Genomic DNA, 17,114 nt, shown 5'->3' on the forward strand with positions numbered 1-17,114 from the left:
CTCCGCACCAACCGCCGCAGCCACCGCCATCTTGAAACGCCTCCATATTATCTTTTAATTCTATTTTTCCATGAACTTTTTGAAGTACCCTTGTATGTTTTCATTTCTCTTGGGTATGTACCTATGAGTGGCATTTCTGGATTATATGATAATTCTATATTTAACTTTCTGAGGAATTGCCAGACTGTTTCCCAACATGGCTGCACTACTTTTCATTCCCACCAGCAATGCATATGGGTTCCAATTACCTACATCTTCTCTGAAACTAATTATCTGACCTTTTTTTTTATACCCATCCTAGTGGGTTTGAAGTGATATCTCATTGTGGTTTTGATTTCCATTTCTCAGAGGCTAATGATGGTGAGCAGCTTTTCATGTATTTATTGATCATTTGTGTATCTTCTTTGGAAAAATGTCTATTCAGATCCTTTGCCCATTTTTAATTGGGTTAATTTTCTTTTTATTATTAAGTTGTAAATTTGTCCCATTTGTTTTTGTTTCTCAGTTCCTCCTTTTCTGTGTTCTTTCAGATTGCTTAAATTTTTTTTAAGGAAGTTTTTCTTTTTAATTTTACAATATTGTATATATTTAAGGTGTACAACATGATGTTTTGATATATATAGATACACATTGTAAAATGATTACTGTAATCAAGCTAACTAGCATTTTGGTCAGCTCACATAGTTTCCCTTTCATTGTGTGATGAGAATACTTAAGATCTACTCTCTTAGCAAATTTCAAGTGTACGACACATTAACTATAGTAACCATGCTATACATTAGGTCTCCAAAACTTATTCATCTTATAACTGAAAGTTTGTGCCCTTTAACATTTCCTCATTTATGCCTCCCCTCAGCCCCTAGTAACTACTCTTCTACTCTCTGTTTCTATGAGTTTAACTTTTTTGATTTCTTATTTAAGTGAGAATTAGGCATTATTTGTTTTTCTGTGTCTGGCTCATTCATAATGTCCTCCAGATTCATCCATGTTGTCGCAAATGGCAAAATTCTCTTCTCTTTTTAATGGCTGAATAATATTCCATTATATATGGAATATATGTATATTTTATATATATATCATTTTTCACATTTTCTTTATGTATTCATCTGTAAATGAACACTTAGGTTGTTTCCATGTCTTGGCTATTGTGAATAATGCAGCAGTGAACAAGGGAGTGCAGGTATCTCTTTGAGATAGTGATTTTATTTCCTTTGGATAAATACCCAGACGTGGAGTTGCTGGATCATATGACAGTTTTTATTTTTAGTTTTTGAGGAACCTCCATACTGTTTTCCATAGCAACTATATCAGTTTGCATTCCTATGAACAATGTATAAGGGTTTTCTTTTGTTTTTCAGATAGTTCACTGTTAGTGTAGAGAAACACAACTGATTTTTTTTTTAACCTGTAAAAGCTTTTATTCCATCTATAAGTGTTTTCATTGCAACATTCCGATGAACTGTAAGAAAATGTAAATTCAATACACACATGACATTCACCTGGAAATATGAAACATGAAAGAAACCCAGTAGCATTATTGGCTATGGAATTTTATCCTACTCCTCACCCTGAGCACCAAGTACATGAAGGAAAATCACTCTACTTATTCACAACTGATTTTTGTATGTTGATTTTGTATCCTGCAACTTTCCTGAATTAATATTTCTAACAATATTTTGGTGGAGTTCTTAGGGTTTTTTATATTATATAAGATCATGTTGTCTGCAAACAGATAATTTTACTTCTTCCTTTCCAATTTGGATATCTTTTGTTTCTTTTTCTTTCCTCATTTCTCTGGCTAGGACTTCTAGTATTATTCTGTATAGAAGTGGCATGAGTGGGCATCCTTATCTTGTTCCTGATCTTAGAAGAAAAGCTTTCAACTTTTCACCATTGAATATGATATTAGCTGTGGGTTGGTCATATATAGTCTTTATTGTGTTATTCTTAAGAAATATTGGTCTGTTGTTTTATTTTCTTGTGATGTCTTTGTCTCGTTTTGATATCAGGATAACATTGGCCTCATAGAGTGACTTGAGGATCATTCACTGTTCTGTTTTTAGGAGTGTCTGTGAATAATTTATGTTAATTTTTTTTAATATATGGCAGAATTTATCATTGAAGGCAACTGAACAAGGTTTTGCTTTCTGGGTAGTTCCTGAATGCTATAGAATTCTATTTTATGACACAAAATACAAAGATGTATAGTTAAAAAGTTAGATAGATAAATTGTCCCACAGATTACTGAAGCTCTGTTTATTTTATTCAATCTTTTCTCATTGTTTTTCAGATTGGGCAATTTTTATTACTCCATCTTCAATTTCACTGACTCTTATGTCACCTCCAAGTTTCTGTTAAGCACCTCCAGTGAATTTTTTATTTTAGCTATTCAGTTTTAGAATTTTCATTTGTTCTTTTTTACAGTTTCTCTTTCTCTGATGATAGTTCCTATTTGCTCATTCATTACAATAATATTTTTCTTTACATCCTTCAGCATAGTGATTACTATGCTGTATTATTACTGACTTTAAAATCTTTGTATACTGATTTAAAAATCTGCATCATCTCATGTTTAGGCTCCATTGACATATTTTTTGTTGACTATGAGTCACATTTTCCTGTTTTTTCACTTTACTAAAAATATTTGTATTGTATCCTGACATTGCACCTAATGCATTACAGAAACTGTATTCTGCTATGTTCCTCTGAAGAGAGTTGATTTTTTTGTTTTGTTTTGTTTTAGTAGGCTGTTAACTTGGTTGAACACAAACTACAGTCATCCCTCAGTATCCATGGTGGATTGGTTAGGACCTCCCATGGATACCAAAATCTGTAGATGCTCAAGTCCCTAATATAAAATGGGGTAGTATTTGCATATAACCTATGCAGATCCTCCTGTATACTTTAAATCATCTCTAAATTGCTTATAATACCTAATATTATGCAAATGCTATGTAAATAGTCATTATAATTTATTGTTTAGGGAATATTGATAAGAAAAAAACTCTGTACATATCAGTATTGGCACAATTTCTTTGTCAAATATTTTTGATCCATGGTTGGTTGAATCCACAGATGCAGAACCCCATGGATATGGATGACTGACTGTAAACTTTATTACCCCTATGTTGGGAGGAAGCTGAAATCTCTATTCAGTACTTTTAGCCTTAACTGATGTGTTTGGAGTTTGCCCAATATATGTGTAGTTCAGGAATCAGCCAGACATTTAGACAGAGTTTATACATAGAGTTAGGGGCTCTTCTTCTGTTGTTCTCTCCTTTCCTGGATTTCCCCCCTTCATTCTTCAGCTACTATGGTAACCCTGAATTCTAGTTCAGGTAGAGCTCTCCTCCAATATTAAAACCAATAAGACTGCAGATTCTTACCCAAGTTCTAGTTGTCCCAGGTAGCACCAACCTAGGTCCTCTCTTCAGGTGGAAAACTGTAAAAATGGGAAATTCACTCAGTGTCAATTCTCTTCCAGTTTTTGCTTGCTTTAGACTGTAGTACTTTCAGATAGTCATTTTACATATTTTGTTCAGAGTTACATTTGTTATTCACAGGAGAATTGGTCCATAGGAGCAATTGCCAGAAGCAAAACTCCCTTCATTTGGTTTTATGTATTCTTTTTATCTTCTTCTTATCTCCTGGAATTTTACTAATAACTCTGGTCCACAGAAGAATTTTTCCTCCCTTTCTGTTCACTCCACTTTTATATATGTTTACTGTCATTCTCATAGGATTTGGAAAGGATAGCTAATATGTGTGTTTTCTGCTGTATTGAACCAGAAGCCAGAGATATAATTTTGAAAGAAATTAATTATAACCATCTTACTTGAAACATAGAATAATCTAATAAAAACTTGGAGAAAGGGAGAAAATTTTGGTGGAAAAATATGCTAAGTTTCTCATTTTATAGGGGAATTGAGATGCTGCTTTTTTTTAATTGATAGAAAAAATGAAGATTAAAATGTAAATATTTTAAAATTAATGATAATGCATAAGTTTAAAATATGATCTTCAAACCAATGGAAGAAAAAAACTCAGAATAGAATTAATTCTATGCAAAATAAAAGTAAGCAAAGGAACCAAAAGGAGCTGGAAACATATAATAAGAGTATAAAAATACCACTTTGTCTGAATAAATGTAAATGGATTAAACTTCCCTATTAAAAGAGAGATTGATTCTTAGATTAAATAAAAAAGCAAATATAATTACCATATTTCTGTGATTCTAAGATCCCACTAACTGCAAGACACATTTTGACTTAAGAATGTTTAAGGAAAAAAGAAACATTCTAATTGTACATACTGATTTCAGGGTGCATCACAATTTTACATACAACAAAATATGAAAAACTATGTCTTACAATCAAGGAACTACCATGTATATTTTTTATAAGAGTTGTACCTTTAAAACAAGGGGGAAAAAAAGAAAGCCAAAAGGTAAAAAATGAAGAGATAGGCAAAATACATCAGTCAGCTGGGGGGGAAAAAGAAAGAAAGACAAAATGGCAGTATTATAGATAAATGGATCATAGAAAGTCATCCTATATTGATGAAGATTAAATCCTTCATAGTGATCTCATTCTTGAATGTTTGTGCCTTATGGATTGCCCACCCTATCTTAGCTTCCAATGATTATGGAAATTTTCCCATTTTTATTTTCCTTTCATAATTTTAATAGACAGTTGAGTGGTAACCAGGAGAGTGCATAGGGATATACTTACACACCTATTAAGTCAGCATTTTCTTCAGAAGTTGAAATCTCTACTTCTTTCTAAAAGGAAAATTGACCTACAATAAGGCAATACTTTTTAAAAGGAAAAAGCCACTGAACAGGGTTACTAAAAACTAATTTAATGGTATGTTTGATGAAAGTAGAGTTTCTTCCTTTTCTTTTCAAATCTTACTACCAACCATGGAATTGACACTGAAGATATGAAATGCAGCTCCACAGAGATTTTGAATATTCAGAGCCAGGGTGAACCAGAGTATAGTGAACCAGGTAGAAATTTTGAATAAATCATTGAGATTATACCTGTATATGATGTGAAAATATAATCCATTCATGTATATAGTCTACTGTGACTCAATTTCTATGTTTAAAGTTTGATTATTATAATCCTAGTTGTTTTTTTCTCTTATCTGCCCCTTTATATTTGTTGTTATCATTAACTCAGAATCCTACCGGCATCAAAACTGAGTAATATATAGAGAGAAGAGTTACAAAGATTAGGGAAGAAGAATAGAGGAAACAGTATTGATATTAAAAATAGAAATCTTAAAATATTATAGCTTAGTAAATAAAATTGTGTATTTTTTCTCAGTATTAGCAATCTTTCTGACCTTAGTTACACTGTTTAAAAATTTAACTTTTTGGTGGGTCCGGAGAAAACAAAAGGCAGAGGAAAGAGGTGAAGCTCTCTCTCTCTATGTGCTGGAGCTGGGATATACTCTTCTCTCCTGTCCGTGGACATCAGAGCTTGAGACTTCAGCTTTTGGGTTCCAGAACTTACACCAAGGACACCATCAGCTTCCCTGGTTTTGAGGCCTTTGGACTCGACTGAGCCAAGCTACCGGCATGCAGTTTCTACACGGCATATCATGGGACTTTTCTTCATAGTCACGGACAAGTGATCCATACGTGAAGTTGAAAATTGGAGGCAAAGAAGTTTTTAGAAGTAAAACAATACACAAGAACCTCAATCCTGTGTGGGAGGAAAAAGCTTGCATTCTTGTTGATCACCTTAGGGAGCCATTGTATATAAAGATTTATAAATGCTAAAGTGGAGTCCGATCCTAAGATGGCGGTGGCTGCGGCAGTTGGCGCTGAGTAGCTGAGGTGGAAAAGGCAGCCACTGGGCCTTAGGCACCTGGGAAACTTGTGGACCTTCCTCTTGCCATCTCTTAAGGGAGGACCGCTGCTGGTGGCCGGTTGTAGGGGCTGACCGCCACTTTGCCCTTGGCAGGAGAGGCTGCCTCGTTTACAGGCAACAGCTTTAAAGTGTGGAGCAGGAAAAGAACTATTTCTTAGCTGCAGTGGCCAGCTGCCCTATTCAGGATTCGAGGTTTCAGGCCGGCATAAAAGAAGATTCCTGGGAGCGCCCGAGCCACGCCGCGGGACCGAGTGAGCAGCCCGAGGCGGCGGGGGCCGAGAACGGGGACGGTGACGACGCGGAGGCAGAGAGGGAGCTGCCCAGCCTGGCCCAGCCCCGTGAGTGACCCCCGGCCCTGCTCGGGGGGCGGACGCCCACCCGGCTTCTGCCTGCCCCACCGGGCCACTCACCGGCCCCGGGGCTGACTCCATTTTCTCAGGTGGTGGCGGCTCCAGCCCAGCTCAGCCAAGCCTGTCCTCCTCTCCCGGCTCGGCTCCTCACTGAGCCTTCCCACTTGCTTGCCCCTGCGCGGGGCTTCCTAGTGCCTGCGGGCTAGCCTCCTCTCCCACTCCCTCCACGGTTCTCTGGCGGGGCTGGTGGCGTGGGGTGTCACTGGCCAGGGTCGGGAGGGCAAGGAAGTATGGGCTGGGCCGACTGTCACTCCACTGCACCCTGGGCTCCGGCCCCCGGTAAACTTCCTGTTACCGGGAGGCAGATACCATCTCTGCGGCCACCAGTTCGGAAAAATGCCTAACCGAATTCTGGTTAGGAATAGTGTGGTCGGAGCATTCCCGAGTTCGCTTGAACCTGCTGGAGAGCTGACTGCAGGTGGGCACCGGAGTCAGTCCACGCCAGGGGGATTCAAAGGTGAACCGTGTGCTGCGGGCTCCTCCCCCGAGGAGCTCACGCTCTGGTGTGGGAGATAAGACAAGTACACAAATAACCACGATACCAGGAGGAAGGTGATAAGTCCTGAGAAAGATCTACACAGTGCTACAAAGGCACCCAGAGTGACCGGTAGTCTGTGCCTAGCAGAAACCTGGTAGACTTCCAGGGCGAGGCAGTGCCAAGCAGGGTCTTGAAGGCCCAGCTGATAGACGAGGGTTGCAGAAGACACATCCCAGCCCAGCCTAGTGCACACAGAGTGGGGAGACGTCCAGCTAGGGAGGCGAAGACTTGACAGAAACCACACACCCTGTGGGGCCGCCACTGCGTGATTCAGCAGCCCGGGCCAGAGTGCACGGAACAGGGAGAAGTCCTGCACGGGAAGTGGAAGCTCAGCAGAGACCACACACACTGTGGTACTGCCCCATGATCCAGCAGCCCAGCAGAGTCCAAGCTGACCAGAGAGGTGGCTCCCCAGAGAGGCCCAAGACCCGAGGCAACCACACACACAAGGCAGTAGAGGCCAACTGAGCAGTCACAGAGGTAGCCATACCAAATTGGCAACCACAGCAACATCTTAGTTAGTTAATAGTCTCAAACTGGTGGACTGTGAAACCCCCGGCCACAATGAATAAATATCAAAAAAAACATACCAGAAATACAAAAAATCAAGAAAGTACACCACCAAAAGTTAATAAATCTCAAACTCTAGATCCTATAGAACAAGAAGGCCTTGAAATGACTGACAAGGAATTTCGACTGATAATTCTAAGGAAACTGAATGAGATACAAGAAAACTCAGCTAGACTTCATGATGAAACGAGGAAAAGTATACAGGACCTGAAAGAGGAAATGTACAAGGAAATCAATGTCCTGAAAAAAAATGTAGCAGAACTTGCTGAACTGAAGAAGTTATTCAGCGAAATAAAAAACACAATGGAGAGTTTAACCAGCAGGCTTGTCGAAGTTGAAGAGAGAACCTCTGAACTTGAAGATGGGCTGTTTGAAATAACACAAGCAGACAAAAAGAAAGAAAAAAGAATCAAGGACATGGGAGAAAATCTGAGAGAGATATCAGACAACCTTAAGCACTCTAATATCCGAGTCATGGGTATTCCAGAAGGGGAGGAAAATGCAGATTGCATTGAAAACATATTCAACAAAATAGTGGCAGAAAACTTCCCAGGTATAGGAAAAATCACAGATCTTCAGAACCAGGAAGCTCAATGACCTCCAAACATATTCAACCCAAAAAGGCCTTCTCCAAGACATGTTATAGTCAACTTGGCAAAACTCAGAGACAAAGAGAGAATATTAAAAGTTGCAAGAGAGAAGTGTCAAATCACCTATAAGGGAGACCCAATCAGGCTAACATCAGACTTTTCATCACAAACCCTAAAAGCTAGAAAGGAATGGGATGATATATTCAAAATACTAAAAGACAAAGATTGCCAGCCAAGAATACTCTACCCTGCAAGGCTATCCTTCCGAAATGAAGGGCAAATAGTATATTTCTCAGACAAACAAAAACTGCGGGAGTTCACTACCACACGACCACCCTTACAAGAAATCCTCAAGGGAGTACTGGGTTTGGTTCCTGAAAAATAACTACCACTGCCATAAAAATCCAAGAAAAATCTAAACCCACTAGTATAATAAAAATGGCATTCGTGAAGAGAAAACAAACAAACAAAAATGCTATCTACAACCTAAGGAACCAACAAACACAGAGCCAAACAGTAAATCAGAAAGCAAGGAACAAAAGACACCTGGGACAACCAAACAACCAATAAAATGCTAGGAATAAATCAGCACCTTTCAATAACAACTCTTAATGTAAAAGGCTTAAATTCCCCAATCAAAAGACACAGACTGGCTGACTGGATTAAAAAGGAGGACCCAACTATATGCTGCCTACAAGAGACCCACCTCACCCATAAAGATTCACATAGACTCAGAGTGAAAGGATGGAAAAAGATTTACCATGCAAACAGAAAAGAAAAATGAGCTGGAGTAGCTATTCTTATATCTGACAAAATAGACTTTAAACTAAAAACCATAAAAAGAGACAATGAGGGACACTACTTAATGATAAAAGGACTGATGCATCAAGAAGACATAACAATCATAAATATGTACGCACCCAATGTTGGAGCAGCCAGATTTATAAAACAAACTCTATTAGACCTAAAGAAGGAAATAGACACTAATACCATAATAGCAGGGGACCTGAACACCCCACTGTCAATATTAGCCAGATCATCTAGGCAAAGAATCAGTAGAGAAACACAAGATCTGAACAATACTCTAGACCAATTGGAATTGGCAGATATCTACAGAACATTCCATCCAACAACCTCAGAATATTCATTCGTCTCATCAGCACATGGATCATTCTCCAGGATAGATCACATATTAGGTCACAAATCAAGTCTCAATAAATTCAAAAAATTGGAATTATCCCATGTATTTTCTCAGACCACAATGGATTAAAACTAGAAATTAATAACAAACGAAACTCTGGAAACTATACAAACACATGGAAATTAAACAGCATTCTACTTAATGACATATGGGTCCAAGAAGAAATCAAGCAGGAAATCAAAAAATTTATTGAAACTAATGAAAATAATGACACATCATACCAAAACCTGTGGGGTACTGCAAAAGCAGTATTAAGGGGAATATTTATTAGATTAAATGCTCACCTCAGAAGAATGGAAAGATGGCAAGTGAACAACCTAACACTTCACCTTAAAGAACTAGAAAAACAAGAACAATCCCAACCTAAAGTTAGCAGACAGAAAGAAATCATTAAGATCAGAGCAGAACTGAATAAAATTGAAACCCAAAAAACGATAGAAAAGATCAATGAATCAAAAAGTTGGTTTTTTGAAAAGATAAATAAAATTGACAAACCATTAGCATGGCTAACAAAAAAAAGAAGAGAGAAGATTCAAATAACAAAAATTAGAAATGAAAAAGGCGATATTACAACTGATTCATCTGAAATACAAGGAATCATTCGAGACTACTATAAACAACTATACGCCAACAAATTTGAAAATCTGGAGGAAATGGATAAATTTCTGGACACACACAAGCTCTCAAAACTGAACCATGAAGACGTAGAAAATTTGAACAGACCAATAACAATAAAGGAGATTGAAGCTGTTATCAGAAGGCTCCCAACAAAGAAAAGCCCAGGACCAGATGGATTCACAGCAGAATTTTACCAAACATTCAAAGAGGAATTGACACTGATTCTTTACAAAGTATTCCAAAAGATTGAAACAGACGCAAATCTCCCAAACTCATTCTATGAAGCAAACATCATCATGATACCAAAACAAGGTAAAGATATAACCAAAAAAGAAAACTACAGGCCGATATCCTTGATGAATATAGATGCAAAAATCCTCACTAAAATACTAGCAAACAGAATACAGCAACACATACGTAAAATTATTCACCATGATCAAGTGGGATTCATCCCAGGGATGCAAGGTTGGTTCAACATATGCAAATCAATAAATGTGATACACCATATTAATAAAGTCAAACACAAGGACCATATGATCATCTCTATAGATGCTGAAAAAGCGTTTGATAAAATTCAACACTCATTCATGACAAAGACCCTCTATAAGCTAGGTTTAGACGGAAATTATCTCAACATAATTAAAGCCATATATGACAAACCCACTGCCAATATCATCCTGAATGGGGAAAAGCTGAAAGCTTTTCCTTTAAGAACAGGAACTAGACAAGGATGCCCACTCTCACCACTCCTATTCAACATAGTGTTGGAAGTACTAGCCAGACCAATCAGAGAAGAGAAGGAAATAAAGGGCATCCAGATTGGAAAAGATGAAGTCAAACTGTCCCTGTTTGCAGATGACATGATCCTATATATCGAACAGCCTAAAACCTCCACAAAAAAACTCTTGGAATTGGTAAATGATTTCAGCACAGTAGCAGGATACAAAATCAACACACAAAAATCAGTAGCATTTCTTTTTTCCAATAGTGAACATGCAGAAAGAGAAATCAAGAAAGCCTGCCCATTTACAATAGCCACCAAAAAAATAAAATACTTAGGAATTGAATTAACCAAGGATGTGAAAAATCTCCATAATGAGAACTACAAACCACTGCTGAGAGAAATTAAAGAGGATACAAGAAGATGGAAAGATATCCATGCTTTTGTATTGGAATAATCAACATAGTGAAAATGTCCATACTACCCAAAGTGATATTCAAATTCAATGCAATCCCCATCAAAATTCCAAAGACATTTTTCTCAGAAATGGAAATAACTATCCAGTCATTTATATGGAACAATAAAAGACCACGCATAGCCAAAGCAATGCTGAGCAAAAAATATAAAGCTGGAGGCAAAACACTACCCGACTTTATAGTACAAAGCTATAATAACCAAAACAGTATGGTACTGGCATAAAAACAGACACACTGATCAATGGAATAGAATAGAGAATCCAGAAATCAACCCACACACTTACTGCCATCTGATCTTTGACAAAGGCACCAAGCCTATTCACTGGGGAAGGGACTGCCTCTTCAGCAAATGGTGCTGTGATAACTGGATATCCATATGCAGAAGAATGAAACTAGACCCATACCTCTCACCATATACTAAAATCAACTCAAAATGGATTAAGGATTTAAATATACACCCTGAAACAATAAAACTTCTTAAAGAAAACATAGGAGGAACACTTCAGGAAATAGGACTGGACACAGACTTCATGAATACAACCCCAAAAGCACAGGCAACCAAAGGAAAAATAAACAAATGGGATTATATCAAACTAAAAAGCTTCTGCACAGCAAAAGAAACAACAGAGTTAAAAGGCAACCAACAGAGTGGGAGAAAATATTTGCAAAATATACATCTGACAAAGAATTAATATCCAGAATATATAAGGAACTCAAACAACTTTACAAGAAAAAAACAAGCAACCCAATTAAAAAATGGGCAAAAGAGCTAAGTAGCCATTTCTCTAAGGAAGATATACAAATGGCCCACAGACATATGAAAAAATGTCAACATCACTCAGCATCTGAGAAATGCAAATCAAAACCACACTGAGATACCATCTAACCCCAGTTAGGATGGCTAAAATCCAAAAGACTCTGAACGATAAATGCTGGCGAGGTTGCAGAGAAAAAGGAACTCTCATACATTGGTGGTGGGACTGCAAAATGGTGCAGCCTCTATGGAAAATGGTATGGAGGTTCCTCAAACAATTGCAGATAGATCTACCATATGACCCAGCTATCCCACTGCTGGGAATATACCCAGAGGAATGGTTATCATCAAGTCGAAGGTATACCTGTTCCCCAATGTTCATCGCAGCACTCTTTACAATAGCCAAGAGTTGGAACCAGCCCAAATGTCCATCATCGGATGAGTGGATATGGAAAATGTGGTACATCTACAGAATGGAATACTACTCAGCTATAAAAACGAATGAAATACTGCCATTTGCAACAACATGGATGGACCTTGAGAGAATTATATTAAGTGAAACGAGTCAGGCACAGAAAGAGAAACACCACATGTTCTCACTTATTGGTGGGAGCTAAAAATTAATATATAAATTCACACACACACACACACACAGACACACAAACCCGGGGGGGAGGGGAAGAAGATATAACAACCACAATTATTTGAAGTTGATACGACAAGCAAACAGAAAGGACATTGTTGGGGGGGAGGGGGGGAGGTTGAAGGGAGGGAGGTTCTGGTGATGGGGAGCAATAATCAGCCACAATGTATATCGACAAAATAAAATTAAAAAAAAATATATATATATAAGAAAATAAATAGATAAATAAAGAGTGCCCCATCTGCTAAGAAAAAAAAGAATTTATCTTACATATGGTAAACTCAATAAAGTTTATCTGTCAATGTATTTAGTAAAAATCACCACTGTCATAGTTGAGGCACATATAATACATGTAATTCCTCATATAGATGGAATTTTCTTCTTTTTTATTGAAACATAGTTGATTATACAGATTTGTGGGGTACAAAGTTGACTATTGATACTTGTGTACAATATGTGATGATGACCAAATCAGGATAATTAACATATTCATCATTACAAAGCATAATCATTCTTTGTGTCCATTAACCAATTTCTCCCTAGCCCCTCCCCCTCCCTCTTTCCCACCTCTAGTAACCACAGTTCTGTTCTCTCCTTCTGAAAGTTCAGTGTATTATTGTGATTGTTGTTTTTTTGTTTCTCTTTCTTTTTTTCTTTGTTAGCTGCCACTTATGAGTGAGGATACATGTTATTTCTTTCTGTGTCTGGCTTATTTCACTTAACAGAATTTTCTCCAAGCTCATTCATGTTGCTGCAAACGGCAGAATTTCATTCTTTTTTATAGCTGAGCAGTATTCCATTGGGTATATATATCACATTTTAGATGGAAATTTAAGACTAATTTTTACTCAGATTTCTTATTGATATATTTTGTTGCAACAGAATCAACATAATAATTGTTTACAAACAGTTCTAAATTATACTTAATTTTGTCAAATTTTTACGTAATTTTAAAATTTTCATATATTCCAGGACAGTTAGAAATGCCACTAACTCATCTACACCTAACAAGCCAACATTCTTCAGTGAATTCATTATGTACAGGACTTCAGACATTTCCACTTTCTCCTTTTTGTAAAATGTAAGTATTATAACTGGAACCCAAGTTGCAATTCAGACCAAATAGTCTTTAATTAAATCTCTCCATATAAAGGCAATTCCCAAGATATCTCTATGTAAAAATGTAAGAGGTAGTATAATGTCTATAGTAAGCAACTGGAGGGAATATACTGTACATATTTGATTTTACATGTGTATAGTATCTGTAGAAGGGCACACAAAAAATAAGTAACACTGGTTGTGTCCAGAAGGGAACTGTATAACATGGCAATATGGGTAGATTTTTCACAATACGGTCTTTTATACATTTAGTATTTTGAATGTGAATATATGACCATTAAAAATAAATAACTTGACAATTTTAGAAGATCCTGGCATTGGAATGATATACTTAGGTCATTGTCACTGGACACTTGCCAATGGCACCACCTCTATTGGCACTCACTGCCATGAAAGGTGGTGTAGTGGTATGTTAGTTTGCTAGGGCTGCCACAACAAATACCACAGATGGGGTGGCTTAACCAACAGAAATTTATTTCCTCACAGTTTTGGAAGCTAGAAGTCCAAGAACAGAGTTTTGGCAGGGTTAGTTTCATTCTAAGGCCTCTCTCCTTGGCTTATAGATGGCTGTCTTTTCCCTTTGTCTTCATATAGTCTTTCCTCCTTTCTTGTCTATGTCTTAATCTCCTCTTCTTATAAGGACACCAGTCATGTAGGATTAGAATACACCCTAACGACCCCATTTAGCTTAATTACCTCTTTATAGCCCCCATCTCCAAATACAGTCACATTCTGAGGTGCTGAGGGTTGGGCTTCAGCATATAAATTTGTAGAGGGACACAATTCAGCCCATAATAAGTGGTTAAAAGCTCTGAATTAGAGCTAGATTGCCTGGATTTATCATTTACTAACTCTTTAATTTTAATTGATCTGTGCCTCAGTTTCTTTATCTGTAATACTGGAATAACAATAGTATCTACCTTACAGGGTTGTTACAAGGTCTTCTAAAAGATTTGTGAGTAGCCAAGAAACACAGAGCACTGTGAATGGTCGATCAATAGATTTGGCTGTCAACTTACTCCCCCTAGGAGTACCAGGGGTCATATCCCCTCTCCAACACAGATTATCCACTGACCTTGATAACCTCTGTCAATGTGGTCTCAGTGTCAGGAGAACCAGACACGTAGAACCAAGGCTCAATCCATAAATATGTTCAATATCCCATTGTTACTGCACAGAATGGTCTGTAATCTTAAAATTGATATTGCAGATCTAGATCACTGTATTCTGGTTTAAGCCAAAATTCCATAGCTTAATAGCCCAGCATCCTTGTCCTTTGTCAGAGTCTGAGATAACTTTGGTTGCTACCTTATACTATGTGGCATATATGAAACTTAATGTTTTCTAAGGTGGGTTAGTTAGTCTGCTGTCCTAGAATAAAACCACTCTATTCCTCTGCTTCTTATGCTAGTTACAAAAACCAAGAATATAACCAGCACAGTCCTTTCTTTTCCCCAACGGTAAACCTAGAACTTAACGTGTCCTAAAATTACACATTTTAAGGAAAATTACAGGATAGTATACAAATTTCTAATGACTTATTCTAGGACTGGCAACTGTGGGAGCTGTGTACTGGGTTTTGAATACTTAGTTGTGATCACTATCTTCCAGAAGGGAATGCTGTTGGATTACTGGGAGCAACTTGAGTCAAGGCTCTAGAACTCATCACTGGCTGCTTAGGCTTCTATTAATGGTCTCAGCAAGGTGTTGAAGCATAAGATGGAGGAGCCTGGCACTGAGGACCCCATGTATATCTTCATCTTTGGGCTGGCTAAGAGTTACTGTATTTGCATTTGGGGAGTAAATTTATGCTATACAGAACTCTACCATGCAACACTGTAAACTCACAGATATGTACAGTCAATTATGTTTCAATAAAAAAGAAAAGAACCCTACCATGAACTAGGACTGTCCATATCAGATATGAGCACTAAAAATAGCATGGGATAAATATGAAAACTACTTGTAATTTTTAAAAATACTTTTAGTCCCTGTGCTAAGGTGTATGGTGTTTATTTGCAATACATATACTGTCTTTATTAGTGCTCTATTACTCTTTTATTTACTACATATACCCTAATCTGTCTGTTAAGACAGATTAGCAATTAGAGACAAAAACTAGCAGAAATTAGTATAATCTTGAATTTCAATCTGATATCAAAAGTATGTATTTAAATAATAATTAAACTTTTCAGTTACCCAAGTTATATATCTTTATTTTTATAATTCAAATATCTAATGAGAATATATAAAATGAATCTTATCTAATGCAATATGATTTGGCAACCTAGACAAAAAAGGCTTTTGATTAGCTAATGGGTCTAGAGCCATTTGAAACAACTGAAGGAAGTTGTCTCATCACTACTACTTTCACTAGCAAGAGATAAATCACTTCCATTTGGTTTGTGACTATAAAAACAACAGAAGGGAAAATAAGTAATGTTACTGTACTCTTATTTTTATGGCCCCAATTACTTTTAGTTCAGAACACAACATTTTGGCTGGGTAATAATACCAATAATACCTCGTTAACAAATATTTTCAGTGCCTACCATATGTAAGATTCTGTGCTAGGTTTTATGGGACTAAAAAGAAAAGTCTGTATTGGCAAAAGATTTTATTTCCATAAGTGACTACTGACTTATGAACATATTTTTATGACCAAAGAATATATCAAATTCAGACATGTTTTCAGAAAGCTCCATTAAGAGTAAAAAATATTTGTATATATCAAATGTGACTTGCCTAAATATTTCGCCTTCCTTTCACTTTAAAATAATTGCCTACAATTTGAGGTGTCTAGTTGTCAAAGAGACATTGGTAAGATTCATGAATTTTCTATATTCTCATATTTTCCACCACTAGCTAAGATTTTTAGATTACATGGGTAAATTACATGGCTTAGACATAAAACCTAGCTTTCTACTGCCCTAGATTGTCAATTTAACAATTTAATTAGCACACTTAATCCCACTGCTGTGTATTTATCCAAAAGAAAGGAAATTAGCATACTGAAGAAATACCTGCACTCCCCTGTTTATTGAAGCACTATTCACAATAGCCAAGATATGGAATCAGCCTAGGTGTCCATCAACAGATAAATGGATAAAGAAAATGTGGGATATATATACAATGGAATACTACTCAGTCATGAAAAAGAATGAAATCCTGTCATTTGCGGCAACATGGATGAGTCTGGAAGACATGTTAAGTAAAATAAGTCAGGCACAGAAAGATAAATACCACATGTTCTCACTAATATGTGGGAGATAAAAAATATATGAATTGAACTTTTAGAAGTAGAGAGTATAATTGTGGTTACTAGAGGCAGAGAAGGGGAGAGGATGGAGGGACAAGGAAAAGTTGGTTAATGGGCAAAAAATTACAGCTAACTAGGAATAATAAGTTCTAGTGTACTATAGTGCTAGACATCTATAATGAAACAGTAATTTATTGTATGTTCTCAAATGGATAGAAGAGAGGAGACCAAATTTTCCACCACAAGAAATGATAAAGTTTTATGATGATGAAAATGCTAATTACCCTGATTTGATCATCACACATTGTATACATGTATTGAAATATAACTCTGTAC

At 37.0% G+C, this 17,114-nt stretch overlaps 1 protein-coding gene across 1 annotated transcript in view; it reads left to right on the forward strand.

Annotated features, from left to right (window-relative positions):
- SHOC1 (shortage in chiasmata 1) overlaps positions 1–17,114 on the forward strand; it is a 100,233-nt gene that overhangs the window by 27,047 nt on the left and 56,072 nt on the right. Inside the window, exons 8-9 of the mRNA XM_063082574.1 lie at positions 4,907–5,008; positions 13,373–13,481. Of these exons, the coding sequence (XP_062938644.1) occupies positions 4,907–5,008; positions 13,373–13,481 (211 nt within the window). The remainder of the gene's footprint in view (positions 1–4,906; positions 5,009–13,372; positions 13,482–17,114) is intronic.

Source organism: Cynocephalus volans, chromosome 17 (genome assembly GCF_027409185.1).
Source record: "Cynocephalus volans isolate mCynVol1 chromosome 17, mCynVol1.pri, whole genome shotgun sequence".
In the NCBI taxonomy this organism is placed as follows: Eukaryota; Metazoa; Chordata; class Mammalia; order Dermoptera; family Cynocephalidae; genus Cynocephalus; species Cynocephalus volans.